The sequence below is a fragment of the Rhinolophus sinicus genome, linkage group LG03 (genome assembly GCF_036562045.2).
Source record: "Rhinolophus sinicus isolate RSC01 linkage group LG03, ASM3656204v1, whole genome shotgun sequence".
In the NCBI taxonomy this organism is placed as follows: Eukaryota; Metazoa; Chordata; class Mammalia; order Chiroptera; family Rhinolophidae; genus Rhinolophus; species Rhinolophus sinicus.
In genome coordinates this window covers 71,843,260-71,857,941 of record NC_133753.1, presented here as the reverse complement: position 1 = coordinate 71,857,941, position 14,682 = coordinate 71,843,260, and the positions used below count along the sequence as shown (strand labels likewise).

General features: G+C 44.3%; 1 protein-coding gene across 1 annotated transcript; it reads right to left on the bottom strand.

Moving 5' to 3' along the window:
* Positions 1–101: 101 nt before the first annotated feature.
* Positions 102–5,814, bottom strand: METTL17 (methyltransferase like 17). The gene is made up of 14 exons (XM_074327979.1): positions 5,687–5,814; positions 5,386–5,539; positions 5,163–5,297; positions 4,224–4,305; positions 3,885–3,966; positions 3,501–3,574; positions 2,949–3,043; positions 2,508–2,578; positions 2,210–2,317; positions 1,881–1,949; positions 1,170–1,220; positions 831–923; positions 425–609; positions 102–351 (listed from the first exon to the last, which is right to left on the bottom strand). The coding sequence occupies exons 1-14, from the start codon at positions 5,765–5,767 to the stop codon at positions 246–248; spliced, it is 1,386 nt and encodes a 461-aa protein (XP_074184080.1). The 5' UTR covers positions 5,768–5,814; the 3' UTR covers positions 102–245.
* Positions 5,815–14,682: the final 8,868 nt, after the last annotated feature.

Here is a 14,682-nt window from a genome sequence, read left to right as displayed (position 1 = left end):
AGGTGAGCTTGAGATCTGGGTGGGAAGACAGGCACTGGAAATCTGAGGATTCACTTCATTGCAGGGCAGACCCCCATACCTTTTAAAAATCACAAGATCCATTTCCATTCTTAGAAAACTTTTAATTATTATTATTAAAACCTCAAACAAACAGATATGTAGGGTACCAGCACTCCCATCCTGGATACCAGGTAGCTCTAGCCTTGGCAGGCATGACAGAAGAAAACTCAGGGTACACATCCTTGTCAGCTCTCAGGGGGATCTATAGCAGCGGCCGGAGGAAGCTCAGACGGTGTGGTCACAGGTAAAAGATCTCCCCAGGAGCTGACGCGGGCACAGCGATACAAATCCCTATGGAAGAAAAGGTCATTGTAGGCTGCGGGTTCCTGCCACCTCCCACTAACTCGGGTCACAGTCTCTATACCTGCCGTGTCGACGGGCTGTGATCACAGCATGCTGCATATGCCCATCTGGACAGCATAGGTGACAATGCACATGGCGTGGCCGTTTAAGGATAGGCTGAGTGATCCGGGGCCAGCGATTAGCCTCCTCTGGAGACCCTCGGGCAAGGATCACCATCGAGAACTTTTCCTCCTTTGGCTGCTTGTTCTAAGATAAGGACAGAGAGACTGCTTGGAGGAAAAAGATACAGGGAAAAATTTTTTTGACCCTCATTCCTGCAGCACTTTCATATTCTATGTCATGCACATTCAGTCCCTAAAATCTCAAGGCTATTTTTTGAATTTTCCAACTCCTCCCACCTCTGATTCTTTCTCATCCTTCGTTCCCAGTCTATTTTCTCCCTGCTGCAATGCTCCCAGGATACATACCCAGCTGAAGGGGATGGGGTGGTAAGCCTGGGAAAAGCTACAGGCGAGGGGCTCAGAGGCTGTCAACTGGGGACACGGAAGTTCATGAGGACACTGTAAACACACATAAAAGACACGCAGTGAAACAAAAGAACCATACATCATGAAACTGAAAAACTAGGAGTTAAATGGTCCGGGAGGGATAAGAGAGCATAGGAAAGGGGGTAGGGAGAGCAGTGGAACCACTAAGAAACCCGATAGGGACACAAAGCAGTGGAGGGTGGCTTAGCTTTGCCCTCTCACTTGTCCTGCCACAGCTGAGTTCAGATCTTTGCGTGCTGGGAAAGGTGGAATACTCACTGGGGCAAAGACAAAACCTGGTCGAGGGTCCAGAGGTGACTTCTCCTTTCCCTGAAATAAAAAAAATTAAGCTGGGCCGGAGGAGTCTACTCTTATAAGTCAGTCTGCGCACTCAGTCAGTTGAGGACTCCTTTAAATTCAATTCTGGTAATTATTAACTATGTTCTTTGAGTTAAGCTGGCTGCTTCTCTAATACTCCAAACAAAGAACTTTCTCTTTGCAGCAGGAGAAAGGCAGGAACTTGGCACATAGGATGGTGCTCTCCTTGTCAGCAACCGCCACTCTCAAACAAATCCCACTCCAGGACAACTAAATTTATGATCATACACTGGCTCCTATAGTCCTAAAGAAATAAGGTTCTTGGCTCAGCAATGTCCTAGATCAGGGAATGGCAAACTTTGTTTAAAGGCCCAGAGAATAGGCAAAATCTGTTTCTGTCCCAACTATTCATCTCTACTGTTTGTAGTGTGAAAGTACCCATACACAAGAGACACTCAAATAAGCCTGGCTCATACGAACACAGGTGACAGGCTGGATTTGATCCATAGGCCCTAGTTTGCCAACCATTACCCTATAGCATAATGACTTCATAGGCCTACTAACCTGAGTCACTCTTACCATTGTATGACAGAGTCTCTTCAGGTTTCAAAGGAGTACCAGTAATTGGTGACAGATAGGTACAGAGTGGGGGAAGAAGAGAAAGAACCTTACCTTAAGGACGAGGTCCCTGGCTTCCATGAGCAGGCAGTGCCCAGCTTTTGTTCCATTCTCCACCAGTATCTGTTCACAAAAGGGGAAACTGAGCAGAGGCCCTGAACTACATGAAAACATAAATGTAGCTTTGTAAGAACATTCACAGATGGAATAGTGGTCCTAAACGAAATGGTATTATATACAAGATGGGGATGGAGACTGTAAAAGAGGGACAAAGGATTCTGTGCAGGAGAAAAGAACGAACACAAGCTCCAATGGATAGAAGGAAAGGCATGGAAACCATGAAGCTGCTTTAAAACTTGAAGGCAAAAGGGATTTCAGCTCACCAGAAAATCACTTGTCTTGCGCCACAGGGTTTGAACGACCTCAGCGCGCTCAGCCTTGCTGGGCAGTTCACTCAGGGAAAAGGCTGAGACCACCACATTGAACTGTACCTGAAGACCAAGACAGGGACACGACAGACTCGACATCTCCCCTGCCAAGAGCACGACAGTCTAGCTCCCTAGATTTCTTCTGCTGCCTTTTCTCTTCTGACACTCACTGCTGGGTTGCAAAGCCGAGGCCACACTTTTCCATCTGCCAAATTCTGCATTTAGCTGGCATACTCTACACATTGCCACTTGCCTTGGGTGATACAGGTAGAAACTGTCTGAAAAAGACACTTGGAACATAAGGCTCTCCAGATTCTGAACCACCTGTGGAGGAAAGGAGAGGTGTGGCAACTATGAGTGTATAGGTGTAAACTGAGGTGATATCCTGATGAGAAACATGGCCCCGACAATAAAGGAAAATGCTAGGCGAGAGTGAGATGCAATGGGGTAAATAAACATTAAAAAGGACGGGAAGAATATTAGGTCACCTGTCCTGTTAATCTTACCCAACCCATCCATAGTCCAGCAAAGGCCTCCACCATCCTCTGCTTGACCATAATATTGGAAGGAGACCACACTCATCTTTAACTTTTGGCCCATTCCTTTACTCCTGAATATGACATTCTTTCTAATATTACTTCGCTTTCTTAACTCCTTCAACTTTGGAAAGTGCTTCCTTATATCTTGTCCTCACCTTTCAGTAGCTTTTCTGCCAGATCCAACATGGCAGCTGAACTGTCCACACACATATATTCACGTATGCTCTGGCCCCAAATACTATGAGCAGCCCTAAGATGGCAAAATATAAATCAGCAGTTCTCATGACAAAAAGTCATTCTTACAAAAAATCCCTCTACCACCAACCCCACCCCGGGGAAACAAAGTGTTATGTTAAAATAGTTGGAAAAACTAACAATGTTATTTTCTTATTTCATTTACAACTCCTTAAAGAAAGAAAAAGGCAGACTCAAAAACTACTTGTAGACAAAAATTTTGATGATATACAAAACTTATGCCCTAGACTAAATTCCTTTCCTTTTTTATCTTTCTAAACATGGTCCTTTTTCATCTGACATTTAAGTTTTGGCCTTAATCCATAAACCTTCTCATGCCTTGCCTACCCTGAGGGAAGAAACATTTTAGTTCCCAACTTTCCTATTCTTGATTCCCCAGTCTCTTGATGTTGGAGTGGTGTAAGCATGGCTCTCTAGAATTAGAATGTAAAAAGAGAGAGAAAGATACTCACCAGGTGACAGACCCAGTACCCGATCCAAAGTCCATCAAGGTTTGTGGCTGGAACTCTGGAATTTGAATCTGGATCTGAAGAAATATACAACACCCCACAGTAGGGTAAGCAGACACTTACTTAGGGCCGTGGTAAATATGATTAGGAGACCAGGACAGAGGAGATGTGAATGTCTTTTGAGATTAAATTTAAATACTTTATAGAATAGGAAGCTCCTAAAACAGTGATTCTAAAGCTTTCTTGGGTCACAAAATCCTTTCAGAGGATAAAGAGAGCCCCTTAAAAAAATGTACATGCAATGTCCCAAGAATCCTACCCCAGGAGACTACTTTATAAGAGAACTGATGGTAAAAGGCTTCAGGTTGGAAGCTGAGGGGTTTTCACCTCATGGAATGCCCTGGAGACTGCTGCAAAGCCACCATCCAGTCTTGCTGCCATATACACCAGGCTCAGTGCGTCATTGTAGCTGCCAGAAAAATCAGAGAGTCATGTCCACTGGGAAATAATCTCTATTCCATGGCTGCTTCTAGATTTTTAGGAAATGAAATCTCTGGAAAGGGTTCTTCCATGTTATCACTTTCACACTACAACACAGGAAAAGTCCTGGGGAGGCTTACAAACCAGGCAGCTTTTTGAAACACAAAATTGTGTAATTGTACTTCTCCAATTCTCCTTGAAAAGTCAAACTTTTCTTTCCTCTGCAACCCTTCTAGCCCCGCTTACCTCAGTTCTTGCCAATGGTAGGTAGTTTTACGCAGCGCACGCAGCACTGCTCCACGAAGTTTCTCCTCTGTCTGAGATGAGTCTGGGGTGAGAACAAGCACTGGAAGTGAGGACCTAGGATGAATAGGGCTCAGATCCAATATTTGAATTTACTGCCTGCCCATTCCGCCCCAACTCCTACTGGGGAAAAGCCTCAAAGCTTAAGGAAGCCAGACCTGGTGAGAATAACGACCTCCACCACTACCACTAGAGTGTATCAGACAATAATTTGCCTCTAACAGCAGATTATTCAACTCAACTCACCCCATCCCACGGGTTTTGTTCTATACTAAAGGGAAGTGTGGTAAAGATTTAAAAAATAGGGTAAGGACAGTATTTTGTGCATTTCCTCACTTCCCCAAAACTTAAGATCATGCGTCTCTAATGTTCCTAAGGGAGGAAAGGGACTTTAAGTCTCATGTTATCTACTGAGTGCCTACCATAAGCCAGGTACTGTGGGTAATACAGGGACTACAAGATGAATAATAGGCCTGGTCTGTAATACGAAGGAGCTCACAATCATGAAAATAATAACTTGACAAATTATGCTTATTCTCCTGTCCCTCAAGAGGGGTTTGGCACTGGACAGGGAGCCATACAGGGGCTTTATTTCAGCTGAATAAAAACTTAGTCCTAATCTAGTGGATTTGTTAGGAAAAAAAACAAAGACCTAGATTTCAACAGGATACTAAAGCACTCATTGACCTTCACCAAAGCCGGGAGGGCAATCTTTGAAATAATCTATCTCCTCTTAGTAAGGCATCATTGTAATAACTACTCTGCCCAGAGAGTCAAATAAGAAATTGTAGTATCTATTTGAGAGACTAAAATTATTTCTGGCTCTTCATTTCCCATTGTTATTTCAATGTGACCTACTTTTTAGTTATTCTTAAACCCTACCTAGGTTTTCCAGGAATTTTTTCTCAAGATGTGTAGCCCGCCTTTGCAATTCCTCTGGCTCTAAGGGTACATGCCGGCTCCAGAGATAATTGGTCAGTGCTTGCACCTGCTTCTCCACATTGGGTATTGAATTCTCTATGGGCCAAAGATGAAAAGCGGCATCAGTTGCATGAAGGCCCAGTCTCCGCTTGCTCTCGAGCCTCCCTTTCCTACCGTTACTCACCGAGCAAGAGTAACTGCGCGGTGTCAGCCAGTGCTTGAGGTATCCGCACCCGCGGCAGCTGCCGGATGCCGGGGTGCCGGCGATGGGGCCTCTTCCCCAGAAAATCGGACTTGTTATCTACCTGGGATATGCCGGGTACAAGGGCAGCGAGAGCCTGCAAGCCGGGAAAGAAAAGCTGATTGCCGGGCAGGAAGAGAAGGTTGCGGGCGCTCGCTAAGGGAGGGGCTGCCGGGAGCGCTCCTGGGAGCAGACCTGTTTCAGAGATCCAGTCTCTCCCAAAGCAGTGACAGCAGGCACTCACCCGGGACTGGGGAGCTACACCAAAGCCACGACGCCATCTGCCTAATGTGAAAAGATACCTCGGGCCGCTCCTGGTCGCCATGGCGCCGGAGGCGAACCGGAAACGGAAATGTAGGTGTCTGTGACCCTCAGTCTCAGAAGCCCAGGCGGACATCCTCCCCGGAACGACGGCATGGGGCAGTATCAGCCAATGAGGAGAGCGAGTGCATGCTAGTGGCCAATAAACAATCGATATGTAAATCACCTTGAAGAGTAAGAGTGTGTGGATGGGACCTGGACATCGGTGCTAAAAGAACCCGCCGGAAGCGAGGTGGCTTCCAGGCTTCTTTGGGACTGGTCTCGGCATCCGAAAATTCAGGGGCGCGGGGTGGGAGGGGGTGGTGGCGGGATGGGAGGGGGTGGTGGCGGGGTGGGAGGGGGGGGGGGCGGGGGGGGAGGGGGTGGTGGCGGGGTGGGAGGGGGTGGTGGCGGGGGGGGATGGTGGCGGGGTGGGAGGGGTGGTGGCGGGGTGGGAGGGGGTGGTGGCGGGATGGGAGGGGGTGGTGGCGGGATGGGAGGGGGTGGTGGCGGGCCCTGCCCTGGGTCTTTAGGAGCGCACTGTAGACTGGCAGGCTATTTTCTGGATGTGTTTGTTAACTGCCTGCGTTCCCTTGATTTTCTTTCTTTCTGGAGAACTCTGAAGTCGTGTGTTCTTTCCCCCATGTGAAAAGGGATAAAATGCAGTAACGGAAAGATGAAATAAAAGCCAGATTTAGGCGACGGAAAAGAACGGAAATTAATAGATTTAATGCTTTTTATATTTTAGTTTCTCTTCATATTAAACCGGTCTTCTTAGATAAATAGCTAACACACTTTCAAGTAATATCAGTCCCTTCATTTAGTCCCCTTATTTCTCTTAGTCCCCACAGTCTTCTGAGATAGATTGTTGTTAACTCCATTTTGCAGCTGAAGAAAGCTGAGTCTTCAAATGATTAAATACCACGCCCAAGATCACAAAGCTTATATGAAAACTAGACTTAAACCTAGGCAGTCTAAGTCAGCTTCACTTTTAAACATATGCCCGACCACATATTGTTGGTATTTTGAATGCAAGTTAGCAAATTAACAATATGCTAAATGTTATGAAGTGTTAAATTAACATGTAGCATTAGAATGAACTCACTTGATTCCTATAGCAAACACATTAGTCAGCTATGGTGTATCTTAATCTGGTGACTGGATGGGTAAACAAACCTATGGCCTTGGCTGTAACTGCAAGAGTCCAAGTATGTTAAGTATGGGATGAAATATGGGTAACTATATCACTTGCAGAGTTAAATGTCTGGTTTGCGTTTAGATTATTAAGCTTGATTCTAATAAAGGAAGCCTTTGCTGTATAATCCAAATGCTCTGGAAGGAGCCTGGAGGGTTGCTTAGGACAGCTGTTGTAAATTCCCCACTCACTGCTCTCCCTTTCAAGTTCACCACCTTCTTTCTCCCCCCACCCCGCCCCACTTTGATTCACACTGCCACACAGCCTCATCTCTGTGACACATTGCTTTTACTTTAAGTTACTTCCTCAAGTACAGTCATCCCACAGTATCTACTGGGAATTGATTCCAGGACTCCTATGTCACATTTTTTTTTTCTGAATTTTTTCTAATTTTGGTGCATATTGTTCTTTCATGTCTTGGATTATTTTCTTAGCTTATTTTGAAATCATGGCTTACAATTTTAATCTGTTTTGTGGACATGTCTGTGTTAGTGTAGGTTCTCAGCGAAGCAGACATTGAAGGTGGGATTAGATTGGTAAGAAATTTATTGGGAGAAATACCTGTGAGGGGATAAGGGAGAGGAAGCCAAAAGAGGCAGGAAGAGTCAGACTGTAATGAGGGAGGGAAAGCAAATGGATTGGTAGGAACAGTTCTAAAAAAGTTTCAGCCAGGCTTATGGAGAATCTTTGAGCCCAAGGTAGCCATCAGCGGAGTCTTGCATCTTGTAGAAATGGGCCTGACTTAGTAGTATCATTGCTGCAGTAAGTCTTTGTTTGAGAGTGGCCCATGGGAAGCATAGCAGATTCAGAGTGTGGCAGTTGGGGCCATTGGTCAATTATGATTCCCATGAGGTCTGAGTAGTGCATTTTCATAGCTTCTCTAGAGCCACACAGATCCACTTCTTCAGCTGTACTTCTTCAGATAGGTTCAAAGGACAGTTCCTTCAAGTTTTGCACAGGCTGTCACAGATTCAGCATGCCAAGAACTACAAGAAAGGATATGTGTTTTATTTTGAGTAAAAACTCAAGGTTAAGTGTAAAACCCTTAGGCTCAGGATTTCAAAGTGTAGGCAATATGGAGAGAAAATATGACACACACACTTGATTAATGCAACATTTATTTCTGTTACTTAGCTGAGCAGGGAGCAAGTGAATGTGTGGAGTAGAGAAATAGGGACACACACACACCAACTTGACAGGAACGGTCAGTGTGTCTGTGCTAGGCTGCTGCTGATGCCCAGGGGCTGATGCCCATCAGTGACCTCCACCTGCAGGATTTTCTTCCCCATTTCTGCACAAAGAAGTTGGAGTGCCCTCAAAGATTTGGGGTCATGGTCTGCAGAAAACTTGATGCAGCTTTCCCAGTAGAAGTGTCAGGAGACTGGTGCTTGATGCTCCAGGTTCGGTGATGGTGTGGATGCTCAGGCTTTTATGCTAAAAGTCTTAGGGGGGATTGAGGATGACTGCAGCTAGGAGCCTGAGACTAGATCCTCATCAGTTCTTCCAGATTTCCTCCCCAAAACAAACAACATGTTTACATTACTCATTTTTCAGCTATAAACACAAATCTACTTTTAAAATGGTTTCCCAAAAACATGTTTAAAAACAAGAGTTAAATAAACATGTTTATGAGTTGTTTTTTTTAAGGAACAATATATTCATAATTTGACAAGGTGAGGTGAAAACACCATGTCAAAACGAACTTACTTCAGGATGAGACATCCTTTAAAAATACTTAAATCCCACAAATCACAGTATGTAGTCAATGTTAGCTGCCTGGCATCTCTCTGATTTGTCTCCATGTGCCTTAGAGCTATGAGCAGTTTCCTATTATGACTCAATCTTTTTTTTTTATGAATAATTTTTAAAAATTTTATTGAGGAATATTGGGGAACAGTGTGTTCCTCCAGGGCCCATCATCTCCAAGTCGTTGTCCTTCAATCTAGTCATGGAGGGTGCAGCTCAGCTCCAAGTTCAGTTGCTGTTTTCAATCTTTAGTTGCAGGGGCACTGGCGCAGCTGGCAACCTTGTTGTTGAGAGCTCGCGCTCTAACCAACTGAGCCATCCGGCCGCCCCTCCGGAATCTCAGCAGCAGCTTGTCTTCAATCTAATTGTGGAGGGCACAGCTCACTGACCCATGTGGGAATTGAACTGGCAACGCTGTTGTTCAGAGCTCGCGCTCTAACTGACTGAGCCATCCTGCCACCCCTCATGACTCAATCTTTGCATCAACTGAGGACTACAACCTGGGCTAGTCAGATTCCTTTGAGGAAACTGAGTTTCCATTCCTGGCTCCCTATCACCAACCTAAAGGAAACTTGGGTGATGGCATGTGAGTGGCTTACAGCAGAGCTTCACCAATAGGAGAAAAAGAAGGTGATTTGTAGTCCCTTCTGATGACACCTGCAACCACATCTCTGCACTGGAGGCCACCACTTACTGAGTCAACTGGGTTGTCATCTCTGAAATCTGGCAGAGAGTGAAAATGATGCCTATTTTTATAAAATAGGTCAAGGAAACTCCTGGAACAGTACATGCATTTTGTTTTATGCTCACCATGAGAAGAGTTTTAGAAGAATGACATTGTTGGTAGAAGAAGTCAAGCAAACATATCGTAAGTCTCATAAGTCTGGGGTTCTTGCTCCATCCTGTCCTTTCGGTTTTTCATCTGTAAAATCCCAGCAGCCATTTAGGCTGGCCCAGATACCCTTCAGTGGGTTGATAAATAAGGGTCTTTGGTTAGAAGAGCATGCATTTTTGTTTCACCAACAGTGACATATGTTGTTAACATTCTAAATTAAAACAAAGAACAAGAATTTTTTTAATTTTAATGGCCCACTGGAGGTAGACACAGGCTGCTCCTGGTTGGAGGCAACCAGCCTGGGAGCTTGGCCACCTTGGGCCCCGACCATCCTAGGAGGGCAGAGGGCATCAGAAACAAGGAACAAGAATTTAGTGACATCAAATCACCACTGTGGTAATCACATGCACTTGAAACAGCTCGTTAGGGAAGGCTGCCTCCATTTAGGACAAAATTTCAAACACAGTTATCAGCTGCCAGTCTGTTAAGGGAAAATAACTGAAATACTCGGCTATAAGAGAAAGGTTAAATAATAGGTGATGGCATATCTCTAAAATGGGAAACTGTGCTGCCACATATTACATACTGGAAAAAGTTTACGGGATTGGGAAAACATTCCCTTTATATTGTCAAGCAAAAAAAGCAGACCATAAGATGATGTCCATATCACATATTTTAGGTTTAAATATAACCAGAAAAAGTACTGGCGGGAAATTTGTAAATATGAGAGACTTTATCTTTGGTTACTGAAATTACAAATATATTTTTTTATTTGTGAGTTTTCTGGTTTTCTAAACTTTTTGTACTGAATATGTGTTACTTCTCTAATAAGAAAAAAATGAAAATGTGATGTAAAATATTGACTCTTTAAATTAGACATTCTGAGGTCCTTTCCAGATGCACAAGACCCCCTTCTTGGTACAGCAGGGACTGCACACTTGCTTAGAATTTTAGATTCCTTCTCTGGGTAGGTGATACTGATAGAGGAATGTTTGGAACCCTAGGGTTTGCTCAGAGAATTCTTGACTGATTTTTATGGGGTCAATCCGCTTCTTTTCTCCAGGCACCCCTCAAGAAAAATGCTTCACCCTCTACATAATGGAAACTTTTTCTTTGTTGTCTTTCAGAAGGCAGATTGATAACACTTGCCACCCAGGAAAGCTCTACTTTTGTACAAGAATATTTTTCTCTAAGAGGAATCATCATTGACCTCTCCCTTGGTCTCCTGCCATCCTTATAAAGACAAAGCTTGGTGTCAGGAATAACATATGAGCTTAGTATAAGGACAGATAGAGTATCAGTAAAAGCCCTGATGTTTTTAAGCTGTGACAAGCCATGAGGAAAAGGCAAAGAACTCCAATCAGCAGCGGCCTTGACTGTCAATAGCTGCGCCTTATGGAAGGGAAGGTGGGTCTTAGCACATCCACCTGCACAGATAATACTGTTAGCAGGGGAATCTTCAGAAGAGGGAGAGAACCTCATTTTTGTGCACATACGTAAGTGCGTGAGTACGTACCTGTCATGGAGGTGGTGTGTGAAGTGGGTGGTGACTATATGTGTCTCTCCTGTAGACGCCCTACATAAGAAACCCAGAGTTAGGTGGAGGGAGAGATGCTCTTTACTGGCAGCAAGGGTGGGGTTTGCTGCCCTTGTCGGGACCTCTACTTTGTTGGTCCTAGACAATCCAGGAGAGCCCATGGGGATGCAGTGCCCCCCTGTGGTAGCCATGGTTCTTCCTAACTTTCCCCAGTTCCCAGTTCCCTTTCTAAATCTCTCACGTTCTTTGTGCTTCTATACAGTAGCTACATAGGGAGGGCCTGATTCTGTGGCCTGTGGCTCCTGCCCACTCTCAAGGTCAGAGCTCAGAGGCTCAGAGGAGAGGTGGGGAGACTTCACAGAAGCTGAACCACAAATCCCACTTTTTGTCTCTGCTTCAGGCTTAGGCCTCCTGGTTCTCTCTTCTCATTCTCAAGGAATGTGCTCCCCCGACTGTAGGGACAGAAGCCCAAGAGACCTAAGAGAGGATTCAATGGGAAGGAGAATAAGAAGGAAGAATATAGTGACGCGAGCCTTGTGGTGTCAGCGTGAAAATTATGCTGCTCATGAAGAGATTTTCAAGGGTAATTCTCTGGTGGCACACAAACAGTGGAACTGTAGCAGGAGGGATGGATAAGTACAAAGTAAAAGCAGAATGCATTGTATATTTGACATTCAATGAATTTAAAGATAGTAACTCAGAACAAAATAGAAATAAACAGGAAATAATCGAAACTGGAGTCTAAGCATCCTCACAGACTGGGGCCTGGGGCACCCCTGTGTGCTCCCCTTTTGCTTCAGCTTTGTGAGTGGCCATGGGCTCCTCCCATAAGTCACTGGGGGAGTGTGAGGGTGCCTGGTAGGTTGGCACACCCACAGGTACCAACCCACTCCAATTCTGGCCACTTCCTTGTAATTTGTCAACCAGAGCCAGGAGCCAGGGACTGAGTCCTACGGTGATGGAGGCAAGACCCTGGAAAAGTGTCCTTCAGGGGAAGGGTGAAGTGGAACGAATTATCTCAGAAGAGTTCATTGGGAGCTCCTCGAGTTTTGTTCCTGGTCGTATCTTGTTCTCTGACTGACTGCCCACGCTGCTCCGGGATAGTTGCTAATCTCTGGTTTCTCTCTGATGCTGTTCCCCATCTTCCTGTCTTCACAGATTGTCATCTTACAACTGCAGTACCCAAATCCAACCCTCGGGAGCAGAGGAAAGATGGGGAGCTCCAAAGGATTGCTTCAGAGAGCCATTTAGTGGTGCAAAAATGGAAAACTGACTCTAAGTGGAAGAGCAATAGGAGGACTCTGCTTCTGATGTCATTTTTTTTCCTATTTAAATATATTAAAAAATGTGTGAGGTGTAGAATGAGGGGTAAAGGGGCACAGAGGTTAAGGACACTTGAAAACTGTTCCACATAAATTCTCTTGTGACTATTCTAGTGAGCTTCTCCTCTTATGCTTTTTCCCATCCTACATATCTTCTCTCCTATTTTTAGTTTTCAACTCGCACAATTCTAATTGTTTTCAGTTACACCTGTCTCTCAAGGCTAAATCAAGGTGTACTCCTGATTCTGGCTTCTAGTCACCACACCCCAGGTAACTCAGCTCTCCCTGTCCTGTGGTTCTCATGTCTGTGATTCATCCTTCCTTGTTTCAATCTCACAGAAAACTACACTCATCTTCTGCTTTCTTGTAGCCCTCTCTGGCTCTTTGCTGGGGAATCCTATCTTCTGAAAATGATCAAGATTGTTCCTTTTCCTGATACCGATTTCTCTCTATGGAGCCATTCTCTAGCTTTATTCCAGCTTTTGATATAATATGGTCTGAACTAAAAATGGTTCCTGTCCTGATTGGTAAGGATCTTGGGAAAGAGAAAGGAAATGGTCATGGGGAGGAAAGAAAGCATTGGTGGCTGAAAGCAGAAGTGGCTAAAGGAGAATCTAAGGGTTCCTGGGTGGGAGGAGGCAAAAAGGATGACTCATTTGTGCTTGAAATCTCCTGACAAGTGTTCATTTACCTCAACTGCTGATAGCATCAGTGACCCAGAAATATATGAAGAGTCCCAGAGTCTAATGTACTTCTCCTCAAGTCTCTTCTCCATAGTCGTACATAGTCTCTGTACCAGAAACAGCTCTCTAACCTCCATATAATTGTGTCCCTTCCAATTTGCCCTTCCAAAATCCTGGCAAGATCACTGAAGTGAAAGTAGCAGAGAATTGATGGCATGCTGGATGTTTTCTGTTTGAAGGAAGGAAGGAAGGCAGACAGATTAGCCCTAAAGGCTTAAAATTTATTTTTTTGCATTCATTTCAGCAAAATCACTGTGTTGTTACAGTCTGTATTTTCACATAGTTCATGGTCTTCTGAAGTAATGAATGTCAAATTAGCCCATCTTTCTTTTTTTTTTTTAAATCCAATTCTTTTTTTTTTTTTTTTAAGATTTTTTATTTTATTTATTTATTTTTATTGGGGAAGGGGAACAGGACTTTATTGAGGAACACTGTTCTTCCAGGCCTTTTTTTCCCAAGTCAAGTTGTTGTCCTTTCAATCTCAGTTGTGGAGGGTGCTGTTCAGCTTCAAGTTGTTGTTCTTTCAGTCTTAGTTGTGGAGGGCACAGCTCAGCTCCAGGTCCAGTTGCCATTTCTAGTTGCAGGGGGCACAGCCCACCATCCCTTGCGGGAGTCGAACCGGCAACCTTGTGGTTGAGAGGATGCACTCCAACCAACTGAGCCATCTGGGAGCACAGTGGCAGCTCAGCTCAAGGTGCTGTGTTCAATTTTAGTTGCAGGGGGCGCTGCCCACCATCCCTTGCGGGAGTCGAGGAATTGAACTGGCAACCTTGTGGTTGAGAGCCCGTGCTCCAACCAACTGAGCCATCCGGGAGGCAGCTCAGCTCAAGGTGCCATGTTCAACCTTAGTTGCAGGGGGCAGAGCCCACCGTCCCTTGTGGGACTCAAGGAGTTGAACTGGCAACCTTATGGTTGAGAGTCCACTGGCCCATGTGGGAATCGAACCGGCAGCCTTTGGAGTTAGGAGCATGGAGCTCTAACCGCCTGAGCCACCGGGCCGCCCTAGTCCATCTTTCTTGAATCATTGTAGTTATTAGATAGATTTTCTAAAAAATTAATTTCAATTTGTAGATATTTTGCTCTGTTAAGGCCATAGCAACTGGCATCGTCCATACAATTCTCAAACAAATATTTAGACTTGGAAATTAATTGTGAGAGTTATAATACCATGTTCTAACATTGTAATCAGGTTGCATATGTTAAATTAATACGATCACAAAATATTATTGATTATTCTAATTTTATTATATAAAATGTTATAAATTAGGTCGTGATTTTTACCACTTCTTAAAGCAACATTGAGATACATAGAGTATTGTAAAGAATTAGTATCAAATTTCACACATGTTGTCCAAACTTACATATATACAAAATTAAGAGTAAATAAATTGTTGACTATTCAAAATGTGCCTCAGCTGTCACGAACCACTTTGGGAATATTGTGTTAATTTGTGAGTATTCAGAACAGCATTGGAACATGAAGGGAAAGAAGAAAATAGATGCTTTACACCATGATACATCATAATATAAAAATGCACTGCAGTCATGCTATCTGAGAGGAA

Bases quoted from the DNA above. Each gene is read 5' to 3' on its own strand.
- METTL17 (XM_074327979.1), bottom strand. From the start codon at position 5,767: ATGGCGACCAGGAGCGGCCCGAGGTATCTTTTCACATTAGGCAGATGG. The intron at 3,967-4,223 runs GTAAGCGGGGCT...TTTTTCTGGCAG, and splicing joins TACCATTGGCAAGAACTGAG to CTACAATGACGCACTGAGCC. The intron at 924-1,169 runs GTGAGTATTCCA...GTGTGTTTACAG, and splicing joins CAGGTTTTGTCTTTGCCCCA to TGTCCTCATGAACTTCCGTG.